We start from the raw sequence: 27,416 nt of genomic DNA, 5'->3' as shown, positions 1-27,416 counted from the left end.
AGAGGATCTTAAGTTCCCCTGTGAGTTAACATGGATCAGGCTGCCCTAACATTCTGGAGTTAGCTCCAGTTGGGACAGTAATAACTCCAAGGTTGTAACTAGCCCAATGAAGTGTCATGATCTCTCTATTTTGCTGACTGAGTTTTCTAAGTTAGCTGTCTGTGAGAGTCATCTAGTTACCCTCCTAGCTATCAGAATATAATATAGGATTTTGACAAAAAGCCTCTAGGAAACAGTTTTTTTCTCCCCCAGAGAAATTTTGTTCAGTAGAGTACATTGTTAAACATTATAGCTCCAGAGACAGTGGGACCAACAAGTAGAATGTATCCAATAGTTTAAAGTTATTTAAGGAAATAGTAAAAATACAACTGAATCAAGAGCAAAGCTCAGGAAGTAGCATGAACAACCCTACATCATCCAGTATCCACTTCCTGGGAATTCTAATGGCACTTTTAGTTAGATGGATGATCTGGGAGTTTGGCAGAGAAGACTTCGTTCTGCAAAACCCCTACCTCTGTTTCTTATGAATGAGTCTTAGAAAACTCCTAATTTATGTTGCATTCAGGAATTATTCAGCAAACATAAACTGAGTGCCTACTCCACAGCTCAGGTACTAATCTAAATCCCCTCCCCCACTGCTTCTACCAGCAACCCAAAGAACTTTGAGTTTTATAAGCAAAGTTTCTTAACATGAAACCATACCACTATTACTAGCATTACTTTACATAACTCAAAAGTGTTGTGTAGTATATTCAAATGAATGAAGTGGCAATGATCATGTGATGCAACTTGTATCTCCGGTTGGAATGCTGGTTCTTGAACTAACGAAACTGTCTCTGATCCAGCTGCCCACTAATGCACCTTGGGAGGCAGTAAGTGAAGTCTCAAGTGCTTGGGCCCATGATACCTCATGGGAGACTCCAAGGAGTGTCTGGCTCCTGGCTTCCACCTGCCTCAAGCCTAGTTGGTGTGCTCACTTGAGGAGTGACACAGCAAATAGAGACTTATGTTTCTCTCTCTCTCTCTCTTTCTCATCCCCCTCCTCCATTCCCTTTCTGTCTCTCTCTCCCATACCCTCAAGTAGATGAAAATAAATGAACAAGTTTGTATTTAGGCAGATTCTTCAAGATACAAACAGTAGTAATGCCATCCTTTGCCTTTTAGACCTATACTTCACTGTTTCATAATGATTTAAATTGTTTATTTTCTAACACTGTGAAGGTCAACAACTAAAATCATTTTAACCTAAAACATTGGTTATAATCACAGAGACGAATTAATACATGTAGGCCAAGAATTATTACTAGGAAATTATCTATAATTTATTCGGCTTATAATTACACCTTTAGATATGACTTCTACTTTCGATATTGTTTTACTTGACTTTTGATTCCTATTTTGTCTGTTTCTCCTGTATATTTTATTATTTGTTTGCCCTCGCTAGTTTGGGGTTTGCTTTGTTCTTGTTTTCTAGGACATTGACACACTGTTACATCATTCACTTGCTATCCCTCCAATATTATTGATGCAGGCACTTACTAGTTTTGAACTGTCTTCCTAACACTGCTTCTGCTGTAGCCCATAAGTTGTTATACGTTATGATGCAATTTTAATTCCTGTCAAGGAAGTCTTTATGTCCCTTTTGATTCCTTGCACAACCAAGAGCATGTTATTCACTCCCATTGTTTATGGGGGGCGGAGGCAATGCGGTTGAGAGTAATCTTGGTTCCAATCTATTGAAGAACATTTGCTTTGGAAAAGTTATCAGATAAAAATTTCCAGTGCAGACAGGGACACTGAGCAAAGCAAGGTTTATTGAAAGCAAGAAACCTTCTGCTTCTCAGGAAGGCAGCTCCATGGGAGGAGTTTTCAAGAAAGTTTGCTGGTGCTTGCCCTTTACAACCCTAAAATGACTCTCTTGTTGGCCCATTTCTGAGAATCAAACCTAGATTTTAGTGGAGCAGATTAACAGCCAATCAAAAGTCAGGTATTACATTCCTATCTAGCAAAACTGAGTGTAGTTAACTAACCTAACTGCCTTCTAACTGACCTAACTGCCTGTTAGCCCTAGTCACTTCTCACATGTGTTCTCTCAAAAGAACGGACTCCAGCCACTGTAGGGGCTTGGGGCAACACTCACTCCAGGAGTTTGACGATGAAGGGAATATCACTGGGGGAATGGCACAGAACATTCTTCTGAGAGCCCATTTGAAAACCCCTGGTGCAATGTACATTTGATTTGGGGGCTTTATCTGGGTTACTGCCTAGAGTTTGATGTCATTTAGCTATTTAAGCCTAGAGGATACAAAACTGGTAAATCAGTTCATTATGCAGGGTAGGGCAGGTCCCTTCATGCACACTAACAAATATTTCACTAATAATTTGAAGCTGAATAAGTTCATTAGTTTCCATAATAAGAAGAGGTTAGTTTGACAAGACAAACTGAAGTTTCCTCATGATTTTCTCTGGGTGCATACGTCTGCAAGACTTCCTTTTCACAATCATGCCCAGGACCTGCCATTAATTTGGGGAAAAAAGTGGTGGGATTAAGAGAGTAGCATTTAGCCTAGCATGATAGCCTAGCGGCTAAATTATTGCCTTGAATGCACCATGATCCCATATGGGTGCCAGTTCATGTCCCAGCTGCTCCACTTCCCACTCAACTCCCTGGTTCTGGTCTGGGAAAGAAGGAGATGGCGCAAAGCCTTGGGACCCTGCACCAGCAAGGAAGACCTTAAAGAAGCTCCGGGCTCCTGGCTTCAGATTGGCTTGGCTCCAGTCATTGCAGCGACTTGGGGAATGAACCAGCAGATGGAAAATCTGTCTCTCCTTTTTTCTGAACATTTGCCTTTTCTTTTCTTTTTTTTTTAATTTATTTTATTTTATTGTATAGTTGTTGACAATCTTTACATAATTAATTATGGTTAACAAGAAAAGGAACATTTGCCTTTTCAATAAAAATAAATAAATCTTTTTTAAAATGAAAAACAAGGAAAGTTGTAATACAATAGTTGAGGATAGGCTGATAGGTAGGTAGAATTCAGTCTTAATTAAAATGCCTTTGACATTTACAGTGTCAGTTGTTGATATTATAGAGAGATCAAAGAGTTATTGGCAAAATTGAGCTTCATATAGTTAATATTTCATGTAATTTTACCTAAAATGTTAAACTTGGCTGAAAATGTTAGGATTTGTCTATAATGCTTATTACATTAACTTTCACATACTTAAGTATTTTTATAAAGTAGTTCAGCCAGGATTCAGCAACAAAAATTCAGTTTAAATGTCATTCTGATTTAGTATGAGAAACAGTGTTTTCATTTCAATATTTAAGTGTGGGAAACGTGACTTTCCAGGACATAATTCAGCCTTCCATGCCTAACCAAGCTATGAATACCTCCATTGTCATGAGTGATCATGGGAATTTCCTATGAAGAAATCCCCTGTAGGAAAGTAAGGGCATGAACTGTAGATTAGGTAATCACATAGCACTTAAACACATGTAATACAGTGTATATGTTTTAACACCACAGAGCAATTTCTATAGATTAAAAAAAAAACTTTATATGTTAACAAGTGGTGGCAAAGCTTTAATTTATAAATGATCAATTTTGTACGAAAACACAAAGACTGAGACGTTAGATATCATAAAACTGAATCTTTTAAAACTGATAAGCAACTTTTAATCTCTTATTTTGTAAATGAGGAAACAATGCCCAGAACAATTAAAAGGTGGAAAGAAAAACAAACAGTAACAGTGCTTATGCTAAGGAAGGTGCAAATATGGGTGGCTATTCTTATCACTAAAAAGCAGTGTTTTTAGAAAGACAAATATATTCTAAAGGCAGAAGAGATATCTTTGAATTGACTTTCTGATTTTTTTTTAGGCAGAGTCTGCTGAGAAACTTAGAGAATATGGACTGTCCCACATCTATAGCCATCCTGTGTTGGTAACAAGAAGTAGGTCTTGTCCTCTTATACCACCACCAAAACCACCTCCCATACCGCCCTGGAAACTCATTCGTCAAAAAAAGCAAACTATCATAACAGACGAACCTCAAGGTGTGTATTAGAATATCTTAAAAATCATTCTAACCAGCATTCTTTGTATGAATGGCTAGCAATTGTGTGATGAACAATGTGTTTCAAAATAAACCATCTAACATTGCTTACATTGAATTTTATGTCCAAATATTACGTCTTTAGAGGTTTATATCTCTACATCTCAAAAATCAAGAACTTCAGTTCATCTCTAAAGTGATCAGAAAGACCAACGTCAGTCTTGGAACAACAAACAATAATTTATAAAAAATACTTTAGAAATTTAAGTCAGGTAGACTTAGACACTGAAGTGAATTCCTAATGTCAAAATTACTGTAGATCATCTTGTAGAACATAACCATTCAATTACAGTTTTATACTCACAACTTAATAGTAATTGAACTGCTCTGAGCTAGAATTAGGGGTTACTTTCATAGGACTGTCACAGAAATTAAAATATAAAGCCACAATAAACATATTTAGTACCATTTACTGAAGAGATCACTGCTAAGTTAACATGTATATTTCAGAAATGGTTGGTCCAATGAAACCTAGACCAAAACCTGCATTCCTCATGGTGGTGGGGATGCCTTTGAATTGCTATGGCTCCTCTTAATACTTCAAATGTTACCAATTCTTCATTGTAAATGACAAGGAGAACCTGGTTCCAGAAACAGCACAAAACACAAACCTCAGTGGTATTTAGGATCCGAAAACTGGAATAGACACACAGATCAGAGTATTTGCCTATTTCCTGCCTCCTACTTCCTACAATAATTTGCACATCTTTGAAATATGAATAACAACTGTTAACCATATAATTTTCTTTATATTTGTTTTCTGCCTACATTAACACAGCCAGTACAGATTATGGCAAAGATTTCTTTAGTACGCCATACATTATTTCTCTCCAGAAAAGAAAAAGGTTAAAGAAATGTCAAATTTGGATGGAGAAGAGAAATGATCAGTTCATTTTTCTAGGCCTAACTCTCCTTTGCTACTTAGTTATTTTGGTCATCCTATGCATTCCTTAAGTTCCCACAGAAGGCTTTAGATCCAGCAAAGTACACCTGTGGCCTGAGGATGCAAGAACTTCCCAGTCTCTCTTTCTTTACCCCATCCCTCATTTCTTTATTACTTAACTTTCCCTGCTCATCTTTCTCACCCTTCCTTTTCTTTATGGCCTTTTCTGAACCAAACAGTAATATGCGGGACACTTGAAACCCATCAGTGTTTACCCTAAAGTGCGATGTTTCTTTTAAATTCATGAAACCATTTAATACAGCTGTTCATCTGGGACACTGAGGCACAGCTAAGTGAAAGTATTGAGCAAAATCTTCTCATTTACCTATTTATTGCGTGCCATTCTCTATAAACAATTTTGTGAAGTGGCAATGAAAATCTCAGTTAGAAGGATTCCACCATTACTGACAGGATCCCTCCTAAAGTTTCATGCCAGTGACAAGTATTTGGCCATTAGGATTATTTTGGGATGCCGACATCCTAAATCAGGGTCTCCAGCAGCAGGCCCAGGTTGTTGCTGGTACGCAGTGCGAGATATGCTGGATAATGGCTCAGACACTTGTGTCTCTCCGTTCCATGAAGGAAACTCTGATTACATTCCTGGCTCTTAGTTTTAGCTCAAACAGCTCCAGCTGTTCTGGACATTTGGAGAGTGAACCAGTGAATGGAAGACCTTTCTCTTTCTCAAATTAAGTGAAAATAAATAAAGACACATCCAAAAATTTATGGATTTTTTTTTAACCACTTGATTTTGGAAAGTAAAAATCAGTAAAAAATTGGAAGAAACATTATTTGAGAGGTGATTCAGAACAAACAGAAAGAATGCATGTGTACTCTGTCACAGACTCACTTTTTTCCTGTAATAATCACCCTTATTGTTTAATTTTCTTTTCCATCATGACAGTGGATACACTGGGTCCATTTTCAATTGAGATTTTATTTCTCTAATCCACTTTAGACTCCACAAATCCTTCCTTCACCTTCTTTCTCTTCCATTCATGACCTTCACTTTCTTAGCTTTTCCATTCTTCTATCACTGTCTTTATAGGTTAATTCACATTTCCTCTTAATGTCTTATACAACTTTGTTGTAAAGGTTAGCCAGGGGGACATATTGTTTAGTAAAAGGCTTTCAAGGAATATATTTCTGTGCTTGAAACAGCAACAAATGAGACATAGCATGTAAGCCATTGCTAGCTTTCTCCCTGAAGAATTAATTGTTTCAGGTTACGATCTGGAAAGCAGCTCAGGAGTAGACAACAGAAGCTGAAGGATAGCACATTGTAGATATCCCACCAATAAAAACCTTATTTGCGTTTGCACATTCTCTTTAGATTTATTGAAACATCCTTGGTGAGTAGTCTAATCATTGCTTCACTAAATGTTAAATTGTGCATGAAATTCTGAAACACTTTTTTTTTAGATATACATCACGGTTCACACCTATTACTTTTCAGATATAGTGATAAAGAAGCCTGACCAGTTTCTTGAGATTTCAAGTCCATTTTTGAATTACAGAATGACTCCATTTACCATTCCAACAGAAACGTAAGTATATGGGGAAATGGGGAAAAAGTTTTTACCATGGATCCTGCTTAAAGGTACTGCTGTCAGTTGGACTCTTTGGGAGGCATCATATCCTGGAGCAAACATTGCTCCTGAGCGTTCTTCCACCATAGAGGAGTTGCTGACAGTCCTGTGTTCTAGATTAAAATCACAGTTAATGTCTCCTGGTTCTTGGGTACTGCTGGAGCCATGAGCAGGAGAAAGGCTGAGCAGATAGCAGGGTGGCCACAGTACGAGTTCAAGGAGGGAAGAGAGTGGGCACTAAAGAGCCCTGGCTGTGAAGGCTACAGCAAAAACTATAGCAGGGGAGCCCAAGACAAACACTCACTGGAGGGAGTGGTACAGGTTATGCAAATGGAAAGCCAGATGCTGAAATGGATAAGCTGACCTGAAGACCTTTGGATGACACAGCTTAAAAACTGGTTCCAAGAACTCCCCTGCTAGTCCAGAGTTTCCACTTGTGAGTGTGAGAGCTATGGCTGGGAGCAGTCTAGAATAGGCTGGACTGTAGCACCCACTGTGATAGATGTGAGCCGGGTCTGGGGATGTGCCAGTCCACAGCACATTCTGGCACCAGTGAATGCCAGGATAGGGTGAAAGCTAGCCAGACTGAACAGCAACACACACCAGTTCACATGAAAGCTGGGAGTGGGTCAGGCTAGGCTGAGCTGCTGCACTTGCCAGCAAGAGCAAAAACTAGGGTCAGGCCAAGCTAAGCCAGGCAGTAGCCCCTGCTGGCAAATGCTGCAACTGGGGATAGATCATCTCAACTAGGCTATAGGGAAATCCAAATAAAAACCACATATAGATTCTGTGTAATTTCAGTGAGATTTGCCTGCATTCAGAAATCTAGTAATGCCTGCTGGCATGTATGTGGGGGAAAAGGTATCCTACTCCACTGTGGGTGGCTGTGTACTAGTTCAGCCACTATGAAATTCAATATGGAGAGTGCAAATGCAACTGAAAATTGAACTACCATATGACCCAGCTATCCTACTCCTGGGAATATATCTAAATGAAATGAAATATGCATATGAGAAATTGACCTGAAACCCTGTATTTATAATAGTACAATCCACATGGATCCACATGGAACTAAACAGATACCTATAAAAAGAGAAGTGGATAAAGAAACTGTGGTACATCTGTTCCATGAAATACTATTCAGCCTTAAAAATGATGGAATTTTACCATTTCCAATAAAATAGTCCCAACTGGAGACCATTGTGCTCAGTGAAGCATGCTAATCCCCAAAGGACAATTATCATATGTTCTCTCTGATATAAAGCAACATTCATGTAAATTACAAGATCAGTACATATATAGGTAAACATGGTTTACATATGTACTCATAGATGAACTACATCATGGAGCCTAGCATACTGAGAAGTGAAGAAACATTTCAGGGCCTGACACAACGATCTAGTAGCTAAATCCTCACCTTGTATCTGTCAAGATCCCACATGGGTGCTGGTTCGTATTCCAGCTGCTCCACTTCATATCCAGCTCCCTGCCTGTGGCCTGGGAGAACAGTGGAAAATGACCCAAAGTCTTGGGGCCCTGCAACTGCATGGAAGACTAGAAAGAATCTCCTGACTCCTGGTTTAGTTTGGCTCAGCTCCTGGCTGTAGAGGCCACTTGGGGAGTCAACCAGCAGATGGAAGATCTTTGTCTATGTATCTCTTTCTCTCTTAATATTTGTATTTCACTTAAAAAAATAAAATAAATCTTTTTTGGTATTTTGTCTATTATGGCAGACTGAGAAGTGGGGTCCTACCATAGCAACTATCTAAAATGTAGAAATGACTTTGGAATTCAGTATTGAGGAGTGGATGGGATAATTGCAAAGTATAATGCAAGGAATATCCTCCATTGTTATTGATAGCTGATTCCAATGATGGTTCTGGATAAGAAAAGAGGGAAGCTGGAAAGGAAGGCTTCATAAAATTTAAAATATCACTGAGCAATGACATTAGGTATTTAGCTCAAGAGATTTGCAAACAAAGATATTGAGGATATAGGCTGAAAACCTCCTGATTACTTGTAGTAAAAATAATGAGAAAGGAACCAGAAAAGATATAAAAAACATTTCTTTTGACTCATAATTGCAGATCATGAGAAAACACATTCCAGAAAGAAACACAGATCAGGATTCTGTGGGATTCTATTGGAACAAAGAAAATGAAAATGAGAAATAGTGGAGAAGGGATGTGGGAGGGACTCAACAGGACAGGAACGGAGAGTATTAAGTTGCAAACATTATGCAAGAAAAGTGGACAAAAAGTACCCAAAGTATTCATGCATTATTTGGCACTGCGTGTCCCACCACAGCTTCAGCAGCTGATTCTGTTTTGTTCTTACCTTTATCAGTTTAGATGGCCCTCCAAAGAGCAAAAAGTCCAGAGACTTTTCTCGAGCAGGAGGGGGACATTACCACTTACAGGGAGAAGAATCAAACAAAAAGATTTACTCCCCAACATTTAAGATTTCTTGGAATTTGCTTTGCTACATTTAATACTTACTAGTTGTTCATCACCCTCGTCTTCATTCCTCTATTTTCCTTTTGGAATGGGATTGTCACCCTTGGCTCACAAACTGTATTTTTAAAATGCTTAACATGTCTATCATCATAGATTCTTAGTGGGAAAAGAATTTTGTTGAAGAAGAATCTGACTTCATGGCTTGCCTATATCTGATGTAGATGATGTTTAAGTTCTACTTGAAACTTGAGACTTCAGAGATGAGTTTCAATTGAGTTAATAATTGTGAAGGTTGTTGTAATGGAACGAATGAGCATAAATTTGATAGACCCAAGGTCATAATAGTATTGGCTGAATATTTTGTGCTTCTACATTTCTTTCCCCAAATTCATAGGCTGTACTTGGGGATGGGACCTCTGAGCAACTGCTATGGCATAAAGGTTCCCTCCAAAATCCATGTGTTGGACGTCTACAATAGTAGAAAATGTTGTGTCCTATTTAAAGATGATTAGTTCATGGGGATTTTACTCTCTTAACTGGATTATGTCATTATTGGATGCCTGTTAGTTATCATGAGAAAATAAAGGGGATTTTCTGTAAAAGTGAGTTCATCCTTGTCCTGTTCACTTGTACTCACCCTTGCTATCTTTCCATTTCTCACCACTGGGTGATGTAATACTAAGGCCCCTGTCACGCTCTTAAACCCTTCAATCTCCAAACTAAGACAGAAATAAATCTCTTCTCTTTTAAAATTATTGTCCATCTTTTACCGAAACAGGAAACTGGCTAAGACAGGAAGAGAGTGAGGTTAAGTGAAACTGAGTCCAGGGACCTGAAACAATTGGGTTAATGTCCCTTATAAGATGAGATAGTGAATCTCTCTTTCTCCAAGTGCTCACACCAAGGAAAAGTAATGTTAGCACATATCTGCAATCTTTTTTTTTTTATAATGACTGAAATAAACTGAAAGCAAAGCACTATGTTAGACTTGTAGATATAAATATAACAACTTGGTCCTCACAGATATCCACTTCCGGAGAGAGCCACGTTTATAAATAAACAGTGACAACAAAGTATAATTGTCATTACAAATGCAGGTCTAAATTTCTATACCTGTACATACCAGCACCTATTTTGCAGAAAAAAAAAAAATAGAGCCCTGAAAGGAATCCTGGCTTCGATAGCTGTCTGGTAGATGAAGGGATTCAGCTCTCATCCCGGGATGCCAGTCCTTCCCTGCCTCCTCCTGGTGCTCAGGAGCATAGCCAGTGAGTGAGGAGCTTAGCCAGTGAGTGAGGAGCTTAGCCAGTGAGTGAGGATCGTCCCTTCTTCCAGTTCTTCATCACTGTACACAATTGTCCCGATACATTTTTTTAAAATTTTGTTTATTTTTATTGCAAAGTCAGATATGCAGAGAGGAGGAGAGACAGAGAGGAAGATCTTAGGTCCATTGACTCACCCCCTAAGTGACCGCAACAGCCGTGCTGTGACGATCCAAAGCCAGAAGCCAAGAACTTCCTCCAGGTCTCCCACGCGGGTGTAGGGACCCAAGGCTTTGGGCCATCCTCGACTGCTTTCCCAGGCCACAAGCAGGGAGCTGGATGGGAGCGGGGGCTACCGGGATTAGAACTGGTGCCCATATGGGATCCCGGTGGGTTCAAGGCAAGGACTCTAGCCAATAAGCTATCACGCCGAGCCCCAGATACATTTTTTTAAAGATTTATTTCTTTTTATTGGAAAGCCGGATATACAGAGAGGAGGAGAGACAGAGAGGATGACCTTCCATCTAGTGGTTCACTCCCCAAACGGCCGCAAGGGCTGGAGCTGAGCCAATCCGAAGCCAGGAGCCAGGAACTTCCTCCAGGTCTCCCACATGGGTGCAGGTTCCCAAGGTTTTGGGCTATCCTCGACTGCTTTCCCAAGCCATGGGCAGGGAGCTGGATGCGAAGCGGGGCTAAAAGGATTAGAGCCGGTGCCCATATGGGATCCCAGCGCACTCAAGGTGAAGACCTTAACCGCTACACTATCGCGTGCCCCCCACCCCTAATACATTTTTGTACTTTGGAAACACACAGAAGGCTAGATTCAGAGGACAAACACTGGAATTAGCTGCTAAGCGGCAGGCTGGATAGTTAGGCATCTACAAACATTTCTTGCTACACAGTCTTCAGGTCATGGCTTTCCCTAACTTTTGCTGTATTCAATTTAGAAGTGGTGGAAAAAGATGAGCAGTATTGGTTTTAGATGTCCTCTTTGCTGTCCTGAAGGGAGTATCAGTTTGTTGGCTTTGTTTCTTTGCCATCACTCTGTTCTTGTCTCTCGGAGGTATATTTTACAGCTCACAAGATGGCAATTCTATTTTTCAAGTTATGCATGATTTTACTTTTATTTCAAATTCTCTTTTCTTTTTGTTTTCAATTCCCATTGGAGTTGTAAGAGGGCACATAAGACACATTTGTCTGTTAGGTGGAACTGACTAGCCTGTCTCTTGTGTTTTTTTCTGCCTTGACTGTTTTCTCATTTGCATTTTACCCTGCATGGATGTTGTACTCGCTCTAGTGCAAAACTAGTTAGATGCAGAAGTCAGGTTACATTGAATTTTATCTATTCATTTTTCCATGCCATAAAGCCAATCCAGGAAATGAAATCAAATTAAGGAAAATACTCTCCCAAGTTATTTTCATACATAAGATTCTTCTGCACGTTTGATGGAAAATACTGACAGATAGAAGGAAGTGTTATACTTCGCTCATACCTGAGCAACCCAAATGATTAAAATAGAATATCAAATTATCTCGCCTTCCAGTCATTCTGTCACCACTATTGTCTATCATTATATATAGTTCCCCAACTTTCCAAAGTCTCTCGTTTGTCCTCTACTCTTCGCTGTTTCATTCTTGTTCAGGGACCAGGCTGGCTTGCCATGTTTGTTTTGCACTGCCTTCTTATAGATTTTGCACTCAGAAAATCTTCCCTCTTAATTTACTTCTGTCTTAGATGAGGATTTGCCAGCAGCACATCGTAAGATCAGGAAGTTGAGCCCGCAATGTGAAGCAGCATGGGAGTGTGGAGCCTTCCTTTTTCAAATACTCTGCTTGCATTTCCCTTGTCTTCACAGGTGGGTTTGTGATGGGATAAGCAGGCAAGACTTCAGGGTCATTCTTGCATTCTGTTGAACAACGACTAATAGTTTAAAGGGATGACCACCTCAAAACTGTCTTGATGAATAACTTCTAGCTTCTTTTGAGTGGAGATGACTGATCACTTCTGTTTCTCTTATCAAATTAAGCCACATTTTTAATATCTTTGCGACATTTTCCATTATAGGTAATTCTGAGATTTTTCCAAACCTTTAAGATGTGCTCCCCTTTAATGAAAAGCTTTGTCTTTTAAATCATTTTTCTCCAATTTGTTGATATATAAATACATGATTTTTTTGTGTTTCTGTGATATCAATCATAGTATCTCCTTTTTATCTCTATTTTTATTGACTTAGATCTTTATTTTAATTACTTGGGCTAATAGTTTCTCAGCTTTGAGTTAAAAGATATCTCTTTCTCTGATCTTTTGTATGTTTTCTTTGTTTGATTTTCATTTATTTCTTCTCCAATTTTGTTAGGATTTTTCTTTTAAGAATTTGAAATTTGGTTTATTTTTATAAATCTTTTTTTTAAGATTCATTTTTTCTTGGAAAGTCAAAAATACAGAGGGGAGGAGAGACAGATAAATCTTCCATCCAGTGATTCACTGCTCAAGTGGCCGCAATGGCCATAGCTGAGCTGATCCAAAGCCAGGAACCAGGAGCTTCCGCTGGGTCTCCCATGTGAGCACAGGGTCCCAAGGCTTTGGGCCATCCTCGATTGCTTTCTCAGGCCGCGAGCAGTGACCTGGAAGGGAAGCAGGGCCACAGGGACAAAAACTGATGCTCATGTGGGATCCCGACTTGTGCAAAGCAAGGACTTTAGTCACTAGGCTGCTACTGTGCCGGACCCCGTTTGTTTATTTTTTTCCAGGTCCTTTAAATGCATTGTTCGACCATTTATTTGCTATCATTCCAATCTTTTTATGTAGGTATCTACTGCTATAAACTTTCCTCTAAATATTGCTTTAGTTGTGCCTATACATTTTCATTTTCATTCACTTATGTTTTTACGTACTTGTGTTTTCTTGTACAACCTACTATTCATTCAAAAGTGTATTTGTTGTTCAGTCTCTATATTATTCTATAGTTTCTAGAATTGTGTATGTTGCTAATTTCCAGCTTTAATTCATTATGGTCAGAAACATGATAACAAAATTTAAAAAATTTCTTGAGATTGTTTCATGGTCTTTTATATAATATATACAGGAGAGTGTTAAATTCAATGAAAGAATATATTTTTTAGCTGTATGATGGAATGTTCTGCCGGTATCCATTTGCTCTATATTGCAGATTAACTTTGTTTCTTTATGAATTTTAATTCTGGTTGCTCTGTTCAATGGTGAAAGTAGGGTGTTATAGTCCCCCATTATTGTTGTATTGCAGCTTAATATCTCCTGTGGGCTCTATTAATACTCTTTTTACAAAATTGGAATCCCCACCATTGGCTCCATGCACATCTCCTGTGCTCACATCTTGTTGAATTGAACAATTAGGAATCACATAGTGGCCATCTTCATCTATCTTAGGAGTCTTTGTCTTGAAGTCTCCAATTTTTTTTTTTTTTTCTGGCATGAACAGAGCTACCCCTGTTGACTTTGATTTTCGTTTTACATGAAATATATTTGAATGTCATTTCAGCCTATACCTTTATTGGTGAAGTATGTTCTTTGTAGGAAACATTTAAATGGGTCTTTTTGGTCACTGAATTAATCTTTCTTTTTTTGATTGGAGCATTTAAATCAGTTACATTTAGGGTTATCATTAATATATAGTGAATTAATCAGTGCTATTTTATTATACATATTCATACTGTTTATTTTGAATCTCCCTTGTCCTTTTACCACATTTTATTCCTTCCAATTCTTTCATATACTGATTGTCTTCCTTACTTTCTGTATGTAGTACATTTGTAAGGCTGGCCAAGTGGTGACGTTCTTTTAATTAAAAAATATATATTTATTTTACTTGAAAGAGTTACACATACAGAGACAGAGAGAAGAGAGAGAGAGAGAGAGAGGGAGAGAGAGAGAGAGAGAGAGAGAGAGAGAGAGAGAGAAAGAGAGATTTTCCATCCACTGGATCACTACTCAAATCATCAATCATGAAAGCCAGAGCAGAGGACCAGGAGCTTTCTCCAGGATTCCCACATGTGTGCAGGTGCTCAAGGCCTTAGCTCATCTTCCACTGCTTTCAAGACCATAAGCAGACTGCTGAATTTGAAGTAGAGCAGCCAGAACTTGAACCAGCACCAGTACGGGATGCTGGCGTCACGGGCAGAGGATTACCTGTTACAGCACTGTGCCAGCCTCGTATTTTCTCCTACTCCCTAGATGTTCTGTTGTGAAATCTGCTGTCAATCCTTTAAAAGTGACCAGTGCTTCTCTCTCACAAATTATAGAATGCTTCTTTATGCACTACTTTTCACTATAACTTAATGACTAAACACATCCTTTGATCATGTCTAATAGGGGCTCTATGTCCTTTCTCTATTTGGATGTCCACATTCTTCTTCAAATTGGTCAATTTTCCTGCTATTATTTTCCCCAATAGGTTTTACAAACCATTATTTCCCCCCGTACCTTTAGGAAATATTAAGACTTGCTTGTTTAACCATTTGATTGTATTCCTAAGATCCCAAGAACCATTTTTCTTACTTTCTGTGTTTTTCTGACTTATATTTTCCAAAACGTTCTTCAAGATTAGATATTCTTTCTTATGCTTCACCAAATGTGATCAGTGATTTGCACTGTGCTTTTAGCTTTTGAATACTTCATTTCTGATATTTCTGTTTATACTTTTTAAAATTAGCTTCCTTTGCTGAATGGTATCCATATCATGTACTGATTTCCTGACATCATTTAACTATTTCCCTGTATTTTCAAGTAACCTTACAATCATTTTTTGGTGCTCGCTTTAAGATATTTCATTAATTTCTCCTTATTCACACTCCAATATTGATGTATCTGTGTTCATTCTGGGGAGTCATGTTGTCTTCCCTTTTCATGTTTCCTATATTTATGTGCTAATTTTTGTGTACCTTGGCATACCTTGTTTGTATCTTTTCAGAAGGATGGGCTGGGGGGTTTAGGGTTCTGTTGTCATCATGTTTGATTGAAGGCCAAATTCAGAGAAATATGCCTCTGGAACTCAGCATGTCACCTAAGGCTTACAGTTGAGATTTAACAGGTGCCACATCACCTCTCAGACCATGTGGGTACACAAGAACCCAGCCACAATCCCACATACTCTTAACTCTAAGGGCTTCTGCACGGAACTCCCACAGTCACAGGGCACAAGAGGTCTCCTCTCTGTCCTGCCAGCTGCCTCGTCCCTGGTTCTGGTGCCCTCTGTTACAACAGTGCTGCTTGCTGATTCTTGAGACAAAACAGGGTTCAGTAGTGAGTCAACCACAGCGGAACTGAGTCTAAAGTTTTGGTGGGTGATGGAGGACAGCAATATGGCTTTGCTTTTCAGAGCAAAGTAGTTGTTGGGACTCCCCAGGCTAGAGGTGAGGTCAAAATAATGATGTTTCCAATTAATTTTCTCCTTAAAGATACCATACATCAGGAGTCCAGAACTAGTAAGAGCTATAGATGGGGAGGCATTTAAAAGGGGAAGTGGCTCACATAATGTGGTGGTGGAAAAGTACTATGACAGGCTGCCTGCAAGCTGGAGAGCCAAAGGCATCAGAATAAAGGGAACATATGGTATAATCCCAACTTAAGCCTGAAAGTCTGAAGACTTGGGGAGCTTCTGATGCTTGTTGCAGAGTCCAAAGGCCGAAGAATTGTAGTTTTGAAGTCCAAGGGCAGGAGAAGAAGGATGTCCTGATTCCAGGATGGAAACAGTAGATTCACCTTGCCTCCTCCTTTGTTCTGTCTAGGCTCCCAGCCAGTTAAATTGCACCTGCCCAAATTAGAGTAGATTTTCAATATTCAGTTCTCTGAATCAGCTCACAATCCTGCCTTCGCAAAGGAACTCTCACAAACACATCCAGAAATAAGGATTTTTATTTATTTATTTATTCATTTTTAGCTCTCTAGGTATTTCTCAACCTGGTCTAACTGACATCCAAAGTCACCCTCACAACCAGTAAGATAATGATTTTCCATTCTAAATACTCTTTTGATCTCTTTCAGCTGTTAGGGTTTTCACAGGAATCAGAGATTTTGCAAGTTGCGAGAATTGGGGTTAAGAATCAGTAGGAAATTTCTCTTGTAATTTACATGGTTACACCCAGCCTTTCAGGAATCCCTACAGCTGTAGACACCACAAATGGCTCGGTTTTAGAACCTAAATTTCCTGAGATACAGCCATATTTGATCCTCTTGCATTTTCTTTCAATTTTATTTTTTGATTAAAGTGAATGAAATTCTACTAGGCATATACAGGTGATTTAATAGCTTGATTTTTTAAAAAGATTTTTTATTTTTATCGGAAATTCAGACAGAGGGAAGAGACAGAGAGGAAGATCTTCCATCTGATAATAGCTTGATTTAATTCAAGTAATCTGCTTACTGCTTGAATCTGTTATGAATTCATTTGCTTGGTCTTACATGTGGATATGTGAACAGCATTTAATCCTCCTTGAGATACATGTCCCTTGCGCTATCTCAGTTAGCAGAGTTCTTAAATCAACATGAGAATAAATCTATGTTTTTTTCTGGAAGTCCTTGTAAGTGACTTTTAAGGCCCGGCGCAGTAGTGCAACTGGCTAATTCTCCACCTGTAAGCGCCAGCACACACGGGTGCCAGTTCCTGTTCCAGCTGCTGCACTCCACTGCGGCTCTCTGCTTCTGGCCTGGGAAAGCAGCAGAGGATGGCACAAGTTCTTGACACCCTGCAGAAGATGAAGATCTTTCCTTCTCTGTCTCTCCTCTTTGTAACTGCCTTTCCAATAAAAGCAAATAAATCTTGAAAACAAACAAACAAACAAAAAGAAGAAGAAAACAGTGACCCCTCTATACATTTTTTGTCATTGGAACACTCACTGTAGCAACACAACAAAATTGCCCTTCCTTGGTTCATGGCCTTGTTTGGTGGAATTGTTGCTATAAATACGTTTGTGCTGCCCTCTAGTGGCCATTTCACAGAAATCATAGAAGTTTAGCTGGAGGTGAATTAAGTGTAATAATACTAAATACTAACTGGAAAAAACATGAGTTTATGGAGCCTACATACTTAGAATCTAAACTTTGAGATGTAGTTGTATAAATACATACATATATATTCTACAACATGTATTTTTATTGTGCTGTTAGAATTCTACTATGAAGTCAAATCAGGAATTACTGGAAGTACTATACATTTGAGTAGCTAGCATAAATGACACAGAGAGTTCAATATTTGTAATTCTACATCCCTGAACAATATTTTACTGACATTTAACTTACACTTAAATCAATATTAATTGTCTGATACTAAAGTATTGGTCGTCAATATCCAAAGACAGCCACCAAAAGTTTAAAATGGTATTTTGAAAATGTTTACACCAAAACATTAACTTAAGTAGTGGCTAGGGAAATTCAATACTTGCACATAAAGTAAAAATGATTTCTTATTATGAAAGTGTGTACACAAAAAATAAAATTGTAATTGCATTGCTAGCAAAATTTCAGTTAGTTATTAATAACATTGAACAAGAGGTTAAAATAACAGGCATGTTTATTTCCACAGACATTATACACCATCTCTCATTAAGAGAGGGGTGTCTCTAGGGTGCAGTTTACCCTCTGTCGCTGAAAGTGATGAAACTACAACCACCAGCCAACTGGACGTGAGTCCAGTTACAAGAGTTCCATCTCAGGTAAGTGTATGATTCTTACTTTTGACCCAATCCTTCCTTACGCAAGATTTTTTTCTTCAACTTTAAAATATATTATACCTACCAAATAATGCATAGCACGCATCAGAGAAGCACAGAGAATACTCTTAAAATGAGCATCTTTGGTTGGAGTGGGCATTTGGCGTGGTGTTGACCCTACCCCTTGCTATGCTTAAATCCCATATTTGATTGACTGGGATTGAACCCAATTACAATCCATGCCCAGGTTCTTGTCAGTAAGCATCCTGAGAAGCAACAGGTGATGGCAGAAGTACTTGTGTCTCTGATCCTTTATGAGACAAGTTGATGAAGTTCCTGGCTTCAAGGCTCAGCTTCGCCCAATCCTGGCTATTTGTGAGCCTTTGGGGAGTGAAATGAAGCATTTCATTTATCTGTAGGGACTCTTTGTTTGGTTCCCAATCTTAGTTATTATAAATAGTACAGTCATGAAGAAGAGAGTATAACTATTTCCTTCAACATCCCAATTTTATCGTCTTTTGTTATGTAACCAATAGTGGATCACATCGAAGTTCTATTTTTTAATTTCTTGAGGAATCGCCACACCGGTTTCAATAGCGGCTGACTTATTCCTTTAAAAGAAGCATTGTTATTATTGTTTCCTATGATACAGTTTTGTAGGCATAGGGATTTCCCCCTTTCCCTCACCTCTCTCCCTTCCCATTTTCCTCTCCCAACATTATCACCCACATTGTTACAGTAGTATAGTCCTTTAGCAACAATTACTAGTTTAACATACTGCTATTTTAATGCATCATGACATAAAAAATGGTAGAAAATCTGATATCATCTTGTCAAGGTGTATTTAGCAGTTTCATTGGACATTCTTTTTTGGGGGGAGTAGAGATGCCTACTGCAACCTATTTCACTCTTGATTTTCACTAGCCGTGTAAAGTTTCCTCTTCTCCACCTGCTTACCAGCACTGTATGACAGCAACTGTGAATTCTAATACAGAGATTTCTCATTTGATTTCTCCATTTTATGCAACTTTCATTGTCCTGTTTATGCAGAACACTACATGCTGAACCACCTCAATATATCCTCAAGTGTCCACTCATCAGTTTCAGGGTGTTAAGGACTAGGTGGGATTGCTTCAAACTGCTGCTGCTACAGTTATTTCTGCTCCACTTCCTGCTCCACCCACTAATGTTGTCCAGCATATTGCCAGCATCACCTGACAACATTCTGAGCAAGTTTCTATCATTTTATCTTTTATACTTCAATTAATAATGTCTAATAATAGAGAAAGCAAAGCTGTTACACATGAATTCACCATAATTTCCTTGTTAGAAGTTTCGAGAACTAGTTATGTCACAAAAAGCAGTTTTTCTGAGTCCCATACATCAGTTGCAAATTGTAATACCCGGGCTTGGCAGTGTGGCTTAGTGGCTAAGGTCCTGGTACTTGCCTTGATCCCATATGGCCGCTGGTTCTAATCCCGGCAGCTCCACTTCCTCTCTATCTCTCCTCCTCTCAGTATATCTGACTTTGTAATAAAAATAAAATAAATCTTTAAAAAAATAATTGTAATACCCTTAACTTCTCTGTCAATCATAGTGCTTTATGCCAAATAAAGCCTCATTGTTTTCATTTAATTTCTGTTATTAATCAATCATTTTGTGCATTCACATCTTCTGTGTTTCAATGTCACAAGCTTAAATCTGGTTCACAGTTTTTTTTAATTTTGCTTTGTTTCTTTGCTTTTTTGTTTTGTTTTAAGGTTATAAACAAGCTCTCAATTTACCATATGGTTCAGTAAGATTTTCCATAGATCTATTTCTCCAATATATAAAATGCTGTCTTAAAAACTTTAGTGCCATAAAGAGTTGAAGTGTCTTGTTAATTTCAAAACAGCTTCTTAATATGATTGTTTCATTTCACAGGCTACTGTTCCATCACAGGTTATACTGGGCAAAGGTAAACTTTCAATCTTCCTGTGACTTTTTTTCAATGACCAATAGAACATACTAGAGTGTCTGCCTCTTGAAAATTTTCTGTTCTCTTTTCTGGCTCTCAGACATATTTCTTCAGAACACCCCTTGGTTTGCTGAGTGTAGTAACTGTGGAATAATAATAATAACAGTAATAATAATTTATCCTGCTAAACTAAAATGCAAAATAAAAAGTAAAACTTAGAAAGATCTGATTAGAAACTATAAGCAGTATTTGTGTATTTAAGTACATGTACATCAAACAAACTCCCAATTCCTAAAAACAGGTTTGACAAGGACTAAAGTCCCAAACCACAAAATATCATTGTGTTTGTATGTGTACATGAAAGTTCATTTTATATACAAGATGATAAGTTTTTGTTATATTAGTGTAAAATGAAGCTACGGGCTGTATGGAGAACCTCAGTGGCTTACTGACACATCTCTTGCACTGCCTCTTTCCAATTGCATTTCCCTTTTAACATCCAGGCCTTCTCCTCTTGTATGAATATGTCTGGTTACTACAGATTTTAAGCACACAAACTGGGTCATCCCCCTTGTAACTGCAAAAACTCTAAAGGAGGGCACAGCCTAGTAGCCTAGTGGCTAAAATCCTCACCTTTCACAAGCCAGGATTCTATATGGGCTCCGGTTCCAATTTCGGCAGCCTCATTTCCCATCCAGCTCCCTGCTTGTGGCCTGGGAAAGCAGTCGAGGATGGCCCAAAACCTTGGGACCCTGAACCCATGTGGGAGACCTGGAGGAGGCTCCTGGCTTCAAATTGGCTCAGCTCCAGCCATTGTGGTCACTTGGGGAGTGAATCATCAGATGGAAAATCTTCCTGTCTCTCCTCCTCTCTGTATATCTGACTTTCCAATAAAATAATAATAATAATAATAATAATTCTAAAGGACATTTGTATAATTTTGTCTAAGTGTTTTCAAAATTCCTGAACCTTCACATTCATAGAAGTTATGATGGACTTCTCTTACACGTATGACATGTTTCTGTATGGACGTCCACAGATTTGAGACCTGCAAGCAAATTATTACTTCAGTAAATAGACTTAGATGCCCCATTTTTAAAAACATTTTCCTAGCTTGCTGTTTAATTACAGGTATTCTATGTTTGTCTTCTACTTTGCACAGAGGAACAAATAGATCCTGGATTGAGTGACACCCATCAAACTAATGGATTGAACTTGGAAAGAGATTTGGTTAGCCAGACAACAGCAATACAGGAAAAATCACTAGAAGAACTTGCAACAATAAATACTAATGTCTCCAAAGAAATATGGCTAGATTTTGAAGATTTCTGTGCATGCTTTCAGTAAGGACTGCAATGTGATCCATCTGACAATATTGTAACGGCAAAATCATCAGCTGCATTATTGTACAGATTCACATTAAGATTTATTGCCTTGAAAGTTATATAGTGGCTATATAATCTATTAGTTCTTACTTATCATTCCAAAAAGTTAAATCAATGTTATCTTGATATTCTTAAAACAGCGAATAGTAGTTTTAGAAGAGAAGCGTAGATAGCATTGATTAGACACATAGGGCATTAATAGTAAAACCTATCTCAGGCTAGTTTCAGGTTCTCATCAGACCTTATTGGTTAATTAAGATAAAGACAATTTATTTACTGACATGGCTCTTTAGGGCAACTAACTCATATGGCTATTATTTTTTTAAAAATGTTATGCCCATAATAGTGTAATTCCAAGTAATGTAATGTGTTTACTAGGCTTTGTGTGTAATGACAATAATCTATTATAAATATTTTTGCAGGAATATATATATTTTTCACAAGCCAAGTTCATATTGTCTTAACTTTCAAAAGTCAGAATTTAAGGTAAATATATGTTATAATCTCTTTCCCTTTTTATACTTACATTTGATACAATCAAGCTAGAAATACTTCTACTTTTCTTGAGCACTCCTAAATTTGTAACGTATTTTAAAAATTAGTTTTCATCCTCGACCAGTCCCTTATCCAGAAAATGAGAAAAATTCAGTGAGCTCATAACCACAAATATAATTCAGGCAACTTTGCTGTAGTAAGTTATTTAAATTCACATTAAGAAAATTTTATTTTACAAATTAACAGAGAAGTCACACAAAGAGGTTCATCGTATTTGTTTTTGCTCAGGAAAATTTACTGAATGTTGTATGAATGTTTTCGGCAGTGTGTCTGATTTTTGGATTTCTTTTCCTTCGGTGTTTGTTTTCTTAGCTCAGTTCTCCCCTCTTCCTGCAGTGTGTTTCCTTTTATCCTTACTGCTTTTGTTGGTCTAAAGCCTGGAATCCTACAGAATGGTGCTCATATCCTTGACTTCCTAAGGCCTTCCTCCCCAGCCTAACCCAAGCGATTCTAACTCAGACTGAACGTGGTCAGTGCTCACCCACAGACATATTGCCCATTCCATCCACCTGGTTGCTTCTCTGCGTCCTCCCTACACACTGTGTCCTAACTGACATGTGCACCTTTGGAAGGACTGTGCCCTTTTGTTTACTATTGTAAGACTTTTTTATGTGATGTGGAATCTCTCCCTTTATTAATTAGCTAAATAACTAGCATATGTCAACTTGTGTGAAAATTTAAAGAACATAATAGAACATTCTGGGAAACTGAAATGAGCTGAAATTCGCCTGTTGAAGGCCAAGGCCATGCAAGATGTTGATGATGATCTCAGACCTCTGTGAGAGTATGCATTGTGGAAGGTGCAGGGAGTTTCTGAAGCAACTCTGGTTGCCCTGCGACACCTGAAAACCCAGGCATAGATAACCTTTTGAGCATTTCTCAAGAGGTAACTTGTAGCTAGTTGCTTCTTCTGAGACTAAGAATCAAGTCTTCAGTACTGGTCAGGGCAGTGAACGACTCTACCAGCTCATCCTGGAATGTTTTTGAACTTATTCAGTAAAAAGTTCGTTTGGAAGAGTGGAGCCCAGGGGATGTTGTGAGAATAATGTGCGTCCTGCAGTTTGTTTAGGCATATTTCTATATTCAAACTATTGGCATTTGTGATTGTTCACAAGTATGGCAGGCCTTGACTTGATTTTTTGTTACATTAATTCCTTGGAGCAAACCCTAGGGAAGATATTTTACTGTCATCATTTTACAGCAACAGGAAGTGAGAATGCTCACATTGCAATGAAGTATTCAAGGTCAGTGAGCTGGTACATCTGTATTTACCCTGTATTTCTTGATAGAGCTGGTCATTTCATGGATAGATTTCTTGGCTTTATTCAGGTTTTCTTTCACATGTTTGAGTAATTGTGTGTTCTCGGATTGGATATCTTCCAATTCTGATATTCTTCCTTCTGCAGCATTCATTCTGTTGTTTAGTCTTTGTATTTTGTTCTATAGCCCAATCATTTCAGTTTGGACTTGTTTTATTGCATCTACCTCTGTGGTGATATGATCTTTGAATTCTTTAAGTTCTTGCCACCATTTTTCATTGTCTCTGGAGTTTCATGAGGATTTTTTTTTTTTTATTACCTGTCTGGGAGAGCCTCAATGTTTTCATCGCTGCAGCTCTAAGATTGATGAGCTATCTCCCTCTTCTGTTTTTCTGTCTTTCCCATGACCTTTCGGATGTGAGAGCTTTCAAAATGTGTACTCCTGTGGGCCTTCAGTAACTAGGGTTTTGTTGCGGTTTTGTGGTGCGCTTATCTGAGGTCCGGGAGGCTGGTGCGGCACAGGGACACCTGCTGTGCTCCTGCTTGGGGGACTTGGTGGGAATTTTTTCTCTGACCTGCCTTCTCAAGGTGGCAGATGGTGTTTGAACCCATGCGGGTCCAGTTGGCTGACTGCTCTGGGGCCAGCAGCAGTGACGGAATGTGTGCCAACAGTGGCAGTTGCGCGACCAGGGCCCGCTCTTTCCCAAGACTGAGTTCACACGTTGTGCCCCAGGGATCCTATGTTTCTCTCTCATGTGATCCTGGTGGCTCTCCAGGGGCCTCAGGATACAGATTTTTCAGGTGTGGCCCGACTCATATCTCACTCCGTGTGTCCCTGTCTAAAATGGTCCACTCCCCGGCTGCTTCCTCCCCAGTGGCTACCCTCCTGGGGCGGGGGGGGGGGGGGGGGGGGCGGTTGGTGGGGAGGACCCACTCGGCTGCCTGTGCGTTTTTCCCCAGGTTTGCCTTTCTTCACCAGTGTTTTGTCTTACGGGCTCTTCCGCTTCCTACCGTCTCCTTGGGGAGCACAGAGATTCCTGCCGAGAGTCTCCCTGTATTGGTTCAAAACTCACCAGGCTTTGTCTGCGCCCCTGGTTTCAGTCTGTATTCACGCTCCTGGGCTGGCGACTGCTATTCTTTAGTGTTTTCAGCATTTCTTCCTCACCTGTGTGGCACTTGCTTCCCTCCAACAGGCTCCAGGGAGTTTCAGTTGATTTGCCCAGCGATTCTCTCCCCCCAGCTCTCTGTTGCTCTGAATCCTGTCCCTAAGCTTTCTGTACACTCCGCTACACCAACCTTCCACTAGCAGCCATCTTGTTTCTCTATTCCCCTGTATTTCTTAAAGCATTTGAGAAAATGATAACTTTCTCTTGGTGTGCATTGGAACTCCAAATCAATGGGATTTTGCATAACCTGGAAGGAAGCATTGGTAGTGGTGTGATGCCAAGCATTCCTGCGCATAATATCTGGTGCTGCCAACTGAGTTGGGGGCAAGCAGCCTGAGATTCAACCTCGGCATGTTCCAAAGATCAATGTGAATATAGGGGAGGAATCTTCCTTTTCTACAGATTTATTTATTTATTCATTTGAAAGAGTTGCAAAGGAGAGAGGGAATATGGAGAAAGAAAAGGAGCTTCTTTCCACGGTTCACTCCCCACATTGCTGTAACGGCCAGAGCTGAGCCAATCCAAAGCCACGAGCCAGGAGCTTCTTCTGGATTTCCTACATGGATGCTGGAGACCGAAAACTTGAGCTCTCTTCCACTGTTTTCCCAGGCACATTACAGGGAGCTGGGTCAGACGCAGAGCAGTCAGGACTTGAGTTGGAGCCCATTTTGGATGTTGACAGAGCAGATAGTAGCTTTGCCTACTACATGATAAAGCCAGATGCAGGGCCCTTTCCAAGTTGTGATAGCAGCAGCACAGTCTCTACACGGACCACTTCTCCATTTCTGTCTTTAAAGATGGTAACGTATGAACTCAGAAAAGAACCTACTCAGAGGTGCATTTTGGGTGGGCAAATCCAGAACCCCTTTATATTTTCAGCTAGAAAACACAACAACCACCTGCACACCAACATGTTTCAGCTGAAAGGCAATAAATGAATTCAAGCATCAAAGAACAACTACTGGAAACCCTGTAGGAGGCAACAATTTTAAATGTAGTTACAGCACATCAAACATCTCTAGCAGTTATGTTGTAGCTGATTAAATACAAGATTTTCTTCTTCACAGTGTTGCATTCCTGTATCACACATGAGATTTAGTTTTCAAATATTAACAGGTGATGCTAGTATTACAGTAAAATAATATGTGAGACTGTCGTGAAGTATAGCACCAACTTAACACATTTATCGTCTGCCGTCAGGCAAAACTAGTTGAAGTTCTGAGAACTTGAAATGCAGTACTAGCAAGAGCAGCCAAGAGCCACCTTTACAGTCAGATGGACATTCCTACTTTTGATCTCAGCCTTGCTTGTTCCAAGCTCTGTGCCATTGATAAATTACTTTCCATTTTTTCCTGATTTCTCTGTTTCAGGTTTTTCCGTTCATAGTTAAGTATATCTATATTATCCACAAGGATGTGTTGGAATATTATATGTAACCTTTTTCTGCTATCACTGAAAGATTTTTTATTCAGAACTTCATTGCATCTTCAAATTAAAAAAATACACAATTTAGTACATAAATAAGCTTCTGAATACATAAAGTACATAAATGTGCTTCTGAATTGGTGGAAATGAAAGAGAGGTTGTATTGCATGTACTCTGGTAGGACATTTTAACATGTGAATATACCACAAACTTATGGGGAATTTTTAGTGTATGTGTTGATGAGGGGAACACAAAAAAGTTAAATAAAAAGTCAAATTTATGTGCTAGTACAGTGGCATAACAAGCTAATCCTCCTCCTGCAGTGACAGCATCCCTAGTGGCACTTCTCTTTGTCCTTTCGGCTGGTCTGCTTCGGATCCAGCTCTCTTCTTAACAGCCTTGGGAAAGTAACAGAGGATGGCTCATTTCCTCTGATTCCTGTGCCCATGTGGGGAACCTGGAAGAGGTTCCAGGCTCCTGGCTTTGCATCAGCGGACATGCATCATTGTGGCCATTTGGGTAGTCAGACAGCAGATAGAACATCTCTAGTTGACTCTTCTTCTCTTTTGGGAGTGCTGCCTTTCACATAAAAATAGATAAATCTCTCAAGAAAGCCAAGTGTGGAGCCAGCACACTGGACCAACTGGCTAATCCTTCACCCACATGTGTGCCATCCCATATCAGCACTGGTTTGTATCCCGGCTGCTCTACTTTCCATCCGGCTTCTTGCTTATGGCCTGGGAAAGCAGCTTATGCTGCTTTACAACCCTGTACACAGGTAGCACACCCAAAAGATATCTCCTGGCTCCTGACTTCAGATCAGCTAAGCCCTGGCAGCTGAGACTGTTTGGGGAGTGAACCCAGGATAGTTTGTTCCTTTTGTGAAATGTATAGCTACTTTTTATGGTGTGGAAGATGGTAATTTTCTTACAAATGTTAGATATCACACTATATTATTGTTACTGTAAGTTGAAAACAATCAGTATTAATTGGGCAGTGTGTGATGCTTGGTCTAATTTCTTGCAGTTTTCAGAAGAACGCATGTCCTACTATCTGTATGTGGATAGTCTTAAACCCATTGAACTACTTGTTGGTTTCTCAGCATTAGTGCGCTGGGGAGAACCTGGAGGTAAGAGAGAGTGGAGAAAATGAAAGTCTTGATGCCTAGGTAATGTCAGACAAGGGAACATGCCTTAAGATGTTTAAACTATGGAACTTCCTTCCCTTTGGAGCTTCTCCAGGCATGCAGGGACATCAGCGAGACCACCTCACTCTCCCCCAAACACTGAGGACTCTGCCCATGCTTGCCACTCACACCTCTCAATTGCAATCATTTGTTCACCTCTTTACACCTACACCTGTGACCATTCCTGATTCTTTCCAAATCTGTTGAATACCATGTACCCTTTCTTCTCTGATTTGGTGACACTGGCCAATCTTTCCCTCCACTCCTTCTTGTTTATATATGACTTATCCCTCAAAGGTTCAAGTGCTAGGAGCTTGGATCCCCGGCTCGTGATACTGAGGTGGTAGAATCTTTACGAAGAGGAGCCTGCTGAGGGGTAATTAGCACACTGGGGGTGCTGCCCTTCAAGAGATTGGTTTGCTGAAGAGT

General features: G+C 39.3%; 1 protein-coding gene across 3 annotated transcripts in view; it reads left to right on the top strand.

The window, feature by feature from the left end:
- Positions 1-27,416, top strand: part of ADGB (androglobin) — a 170,280-nt gene that overhangs the window by 72,689 nt on the left and 70,175 nt on the right. For all 3 annotated transcript variants that reach the window (XM_058666997.1, XM_058667057.1, XM_058666939.1), the window contains 7 exons: positions 3,888-4,062; positions 6,521-6,611; positions 17,928-18,057; positions 19,978-20,011; positions 21,174-21,354; positions 21,819-21,882; positions 26,828-26,930. In XM_058666997.1, the coding sequence (XP_058522980.1) occupies positions 3,888-4,062; positions 6,521-6,611; positions 17,928-18,057; positions 19,978-20,011; positions 21,174-21,354; positions 21,819-21,882; positions 26,828-26,930 (778 nt within the window). The remainder of the gene's footprint in view (positions 1-3,887; positions 4,063-6,520; positions 6,612-17,927; positions 18,058-19,977; positions 20,012-21,173; positions 21,355-21,818; positions 21,883-26,827; positions 26,931-27,416) is intronic.

This window comes from Ochotona princeps, chromosome 1 (assembly GCF_030435755.1).
Source record: "Ochotona princeps isolate mOchPri1 chromosome 1, mOchPri1.hap1, whole genome shotgun sequence".
Classification (NCBI taxonomy): domain Eukaryota; kingdom Metazoa; phylum Chordata; class Mammalia; order Lagomorpha; family Ochotonidae; genus Ochotona; species Ochotona princeps.
The sequence above is the reverse complement of the archived record's forward strand: the minus strand, read 5'-3'. Positions and strand labels throughout refer to the sequence as shown.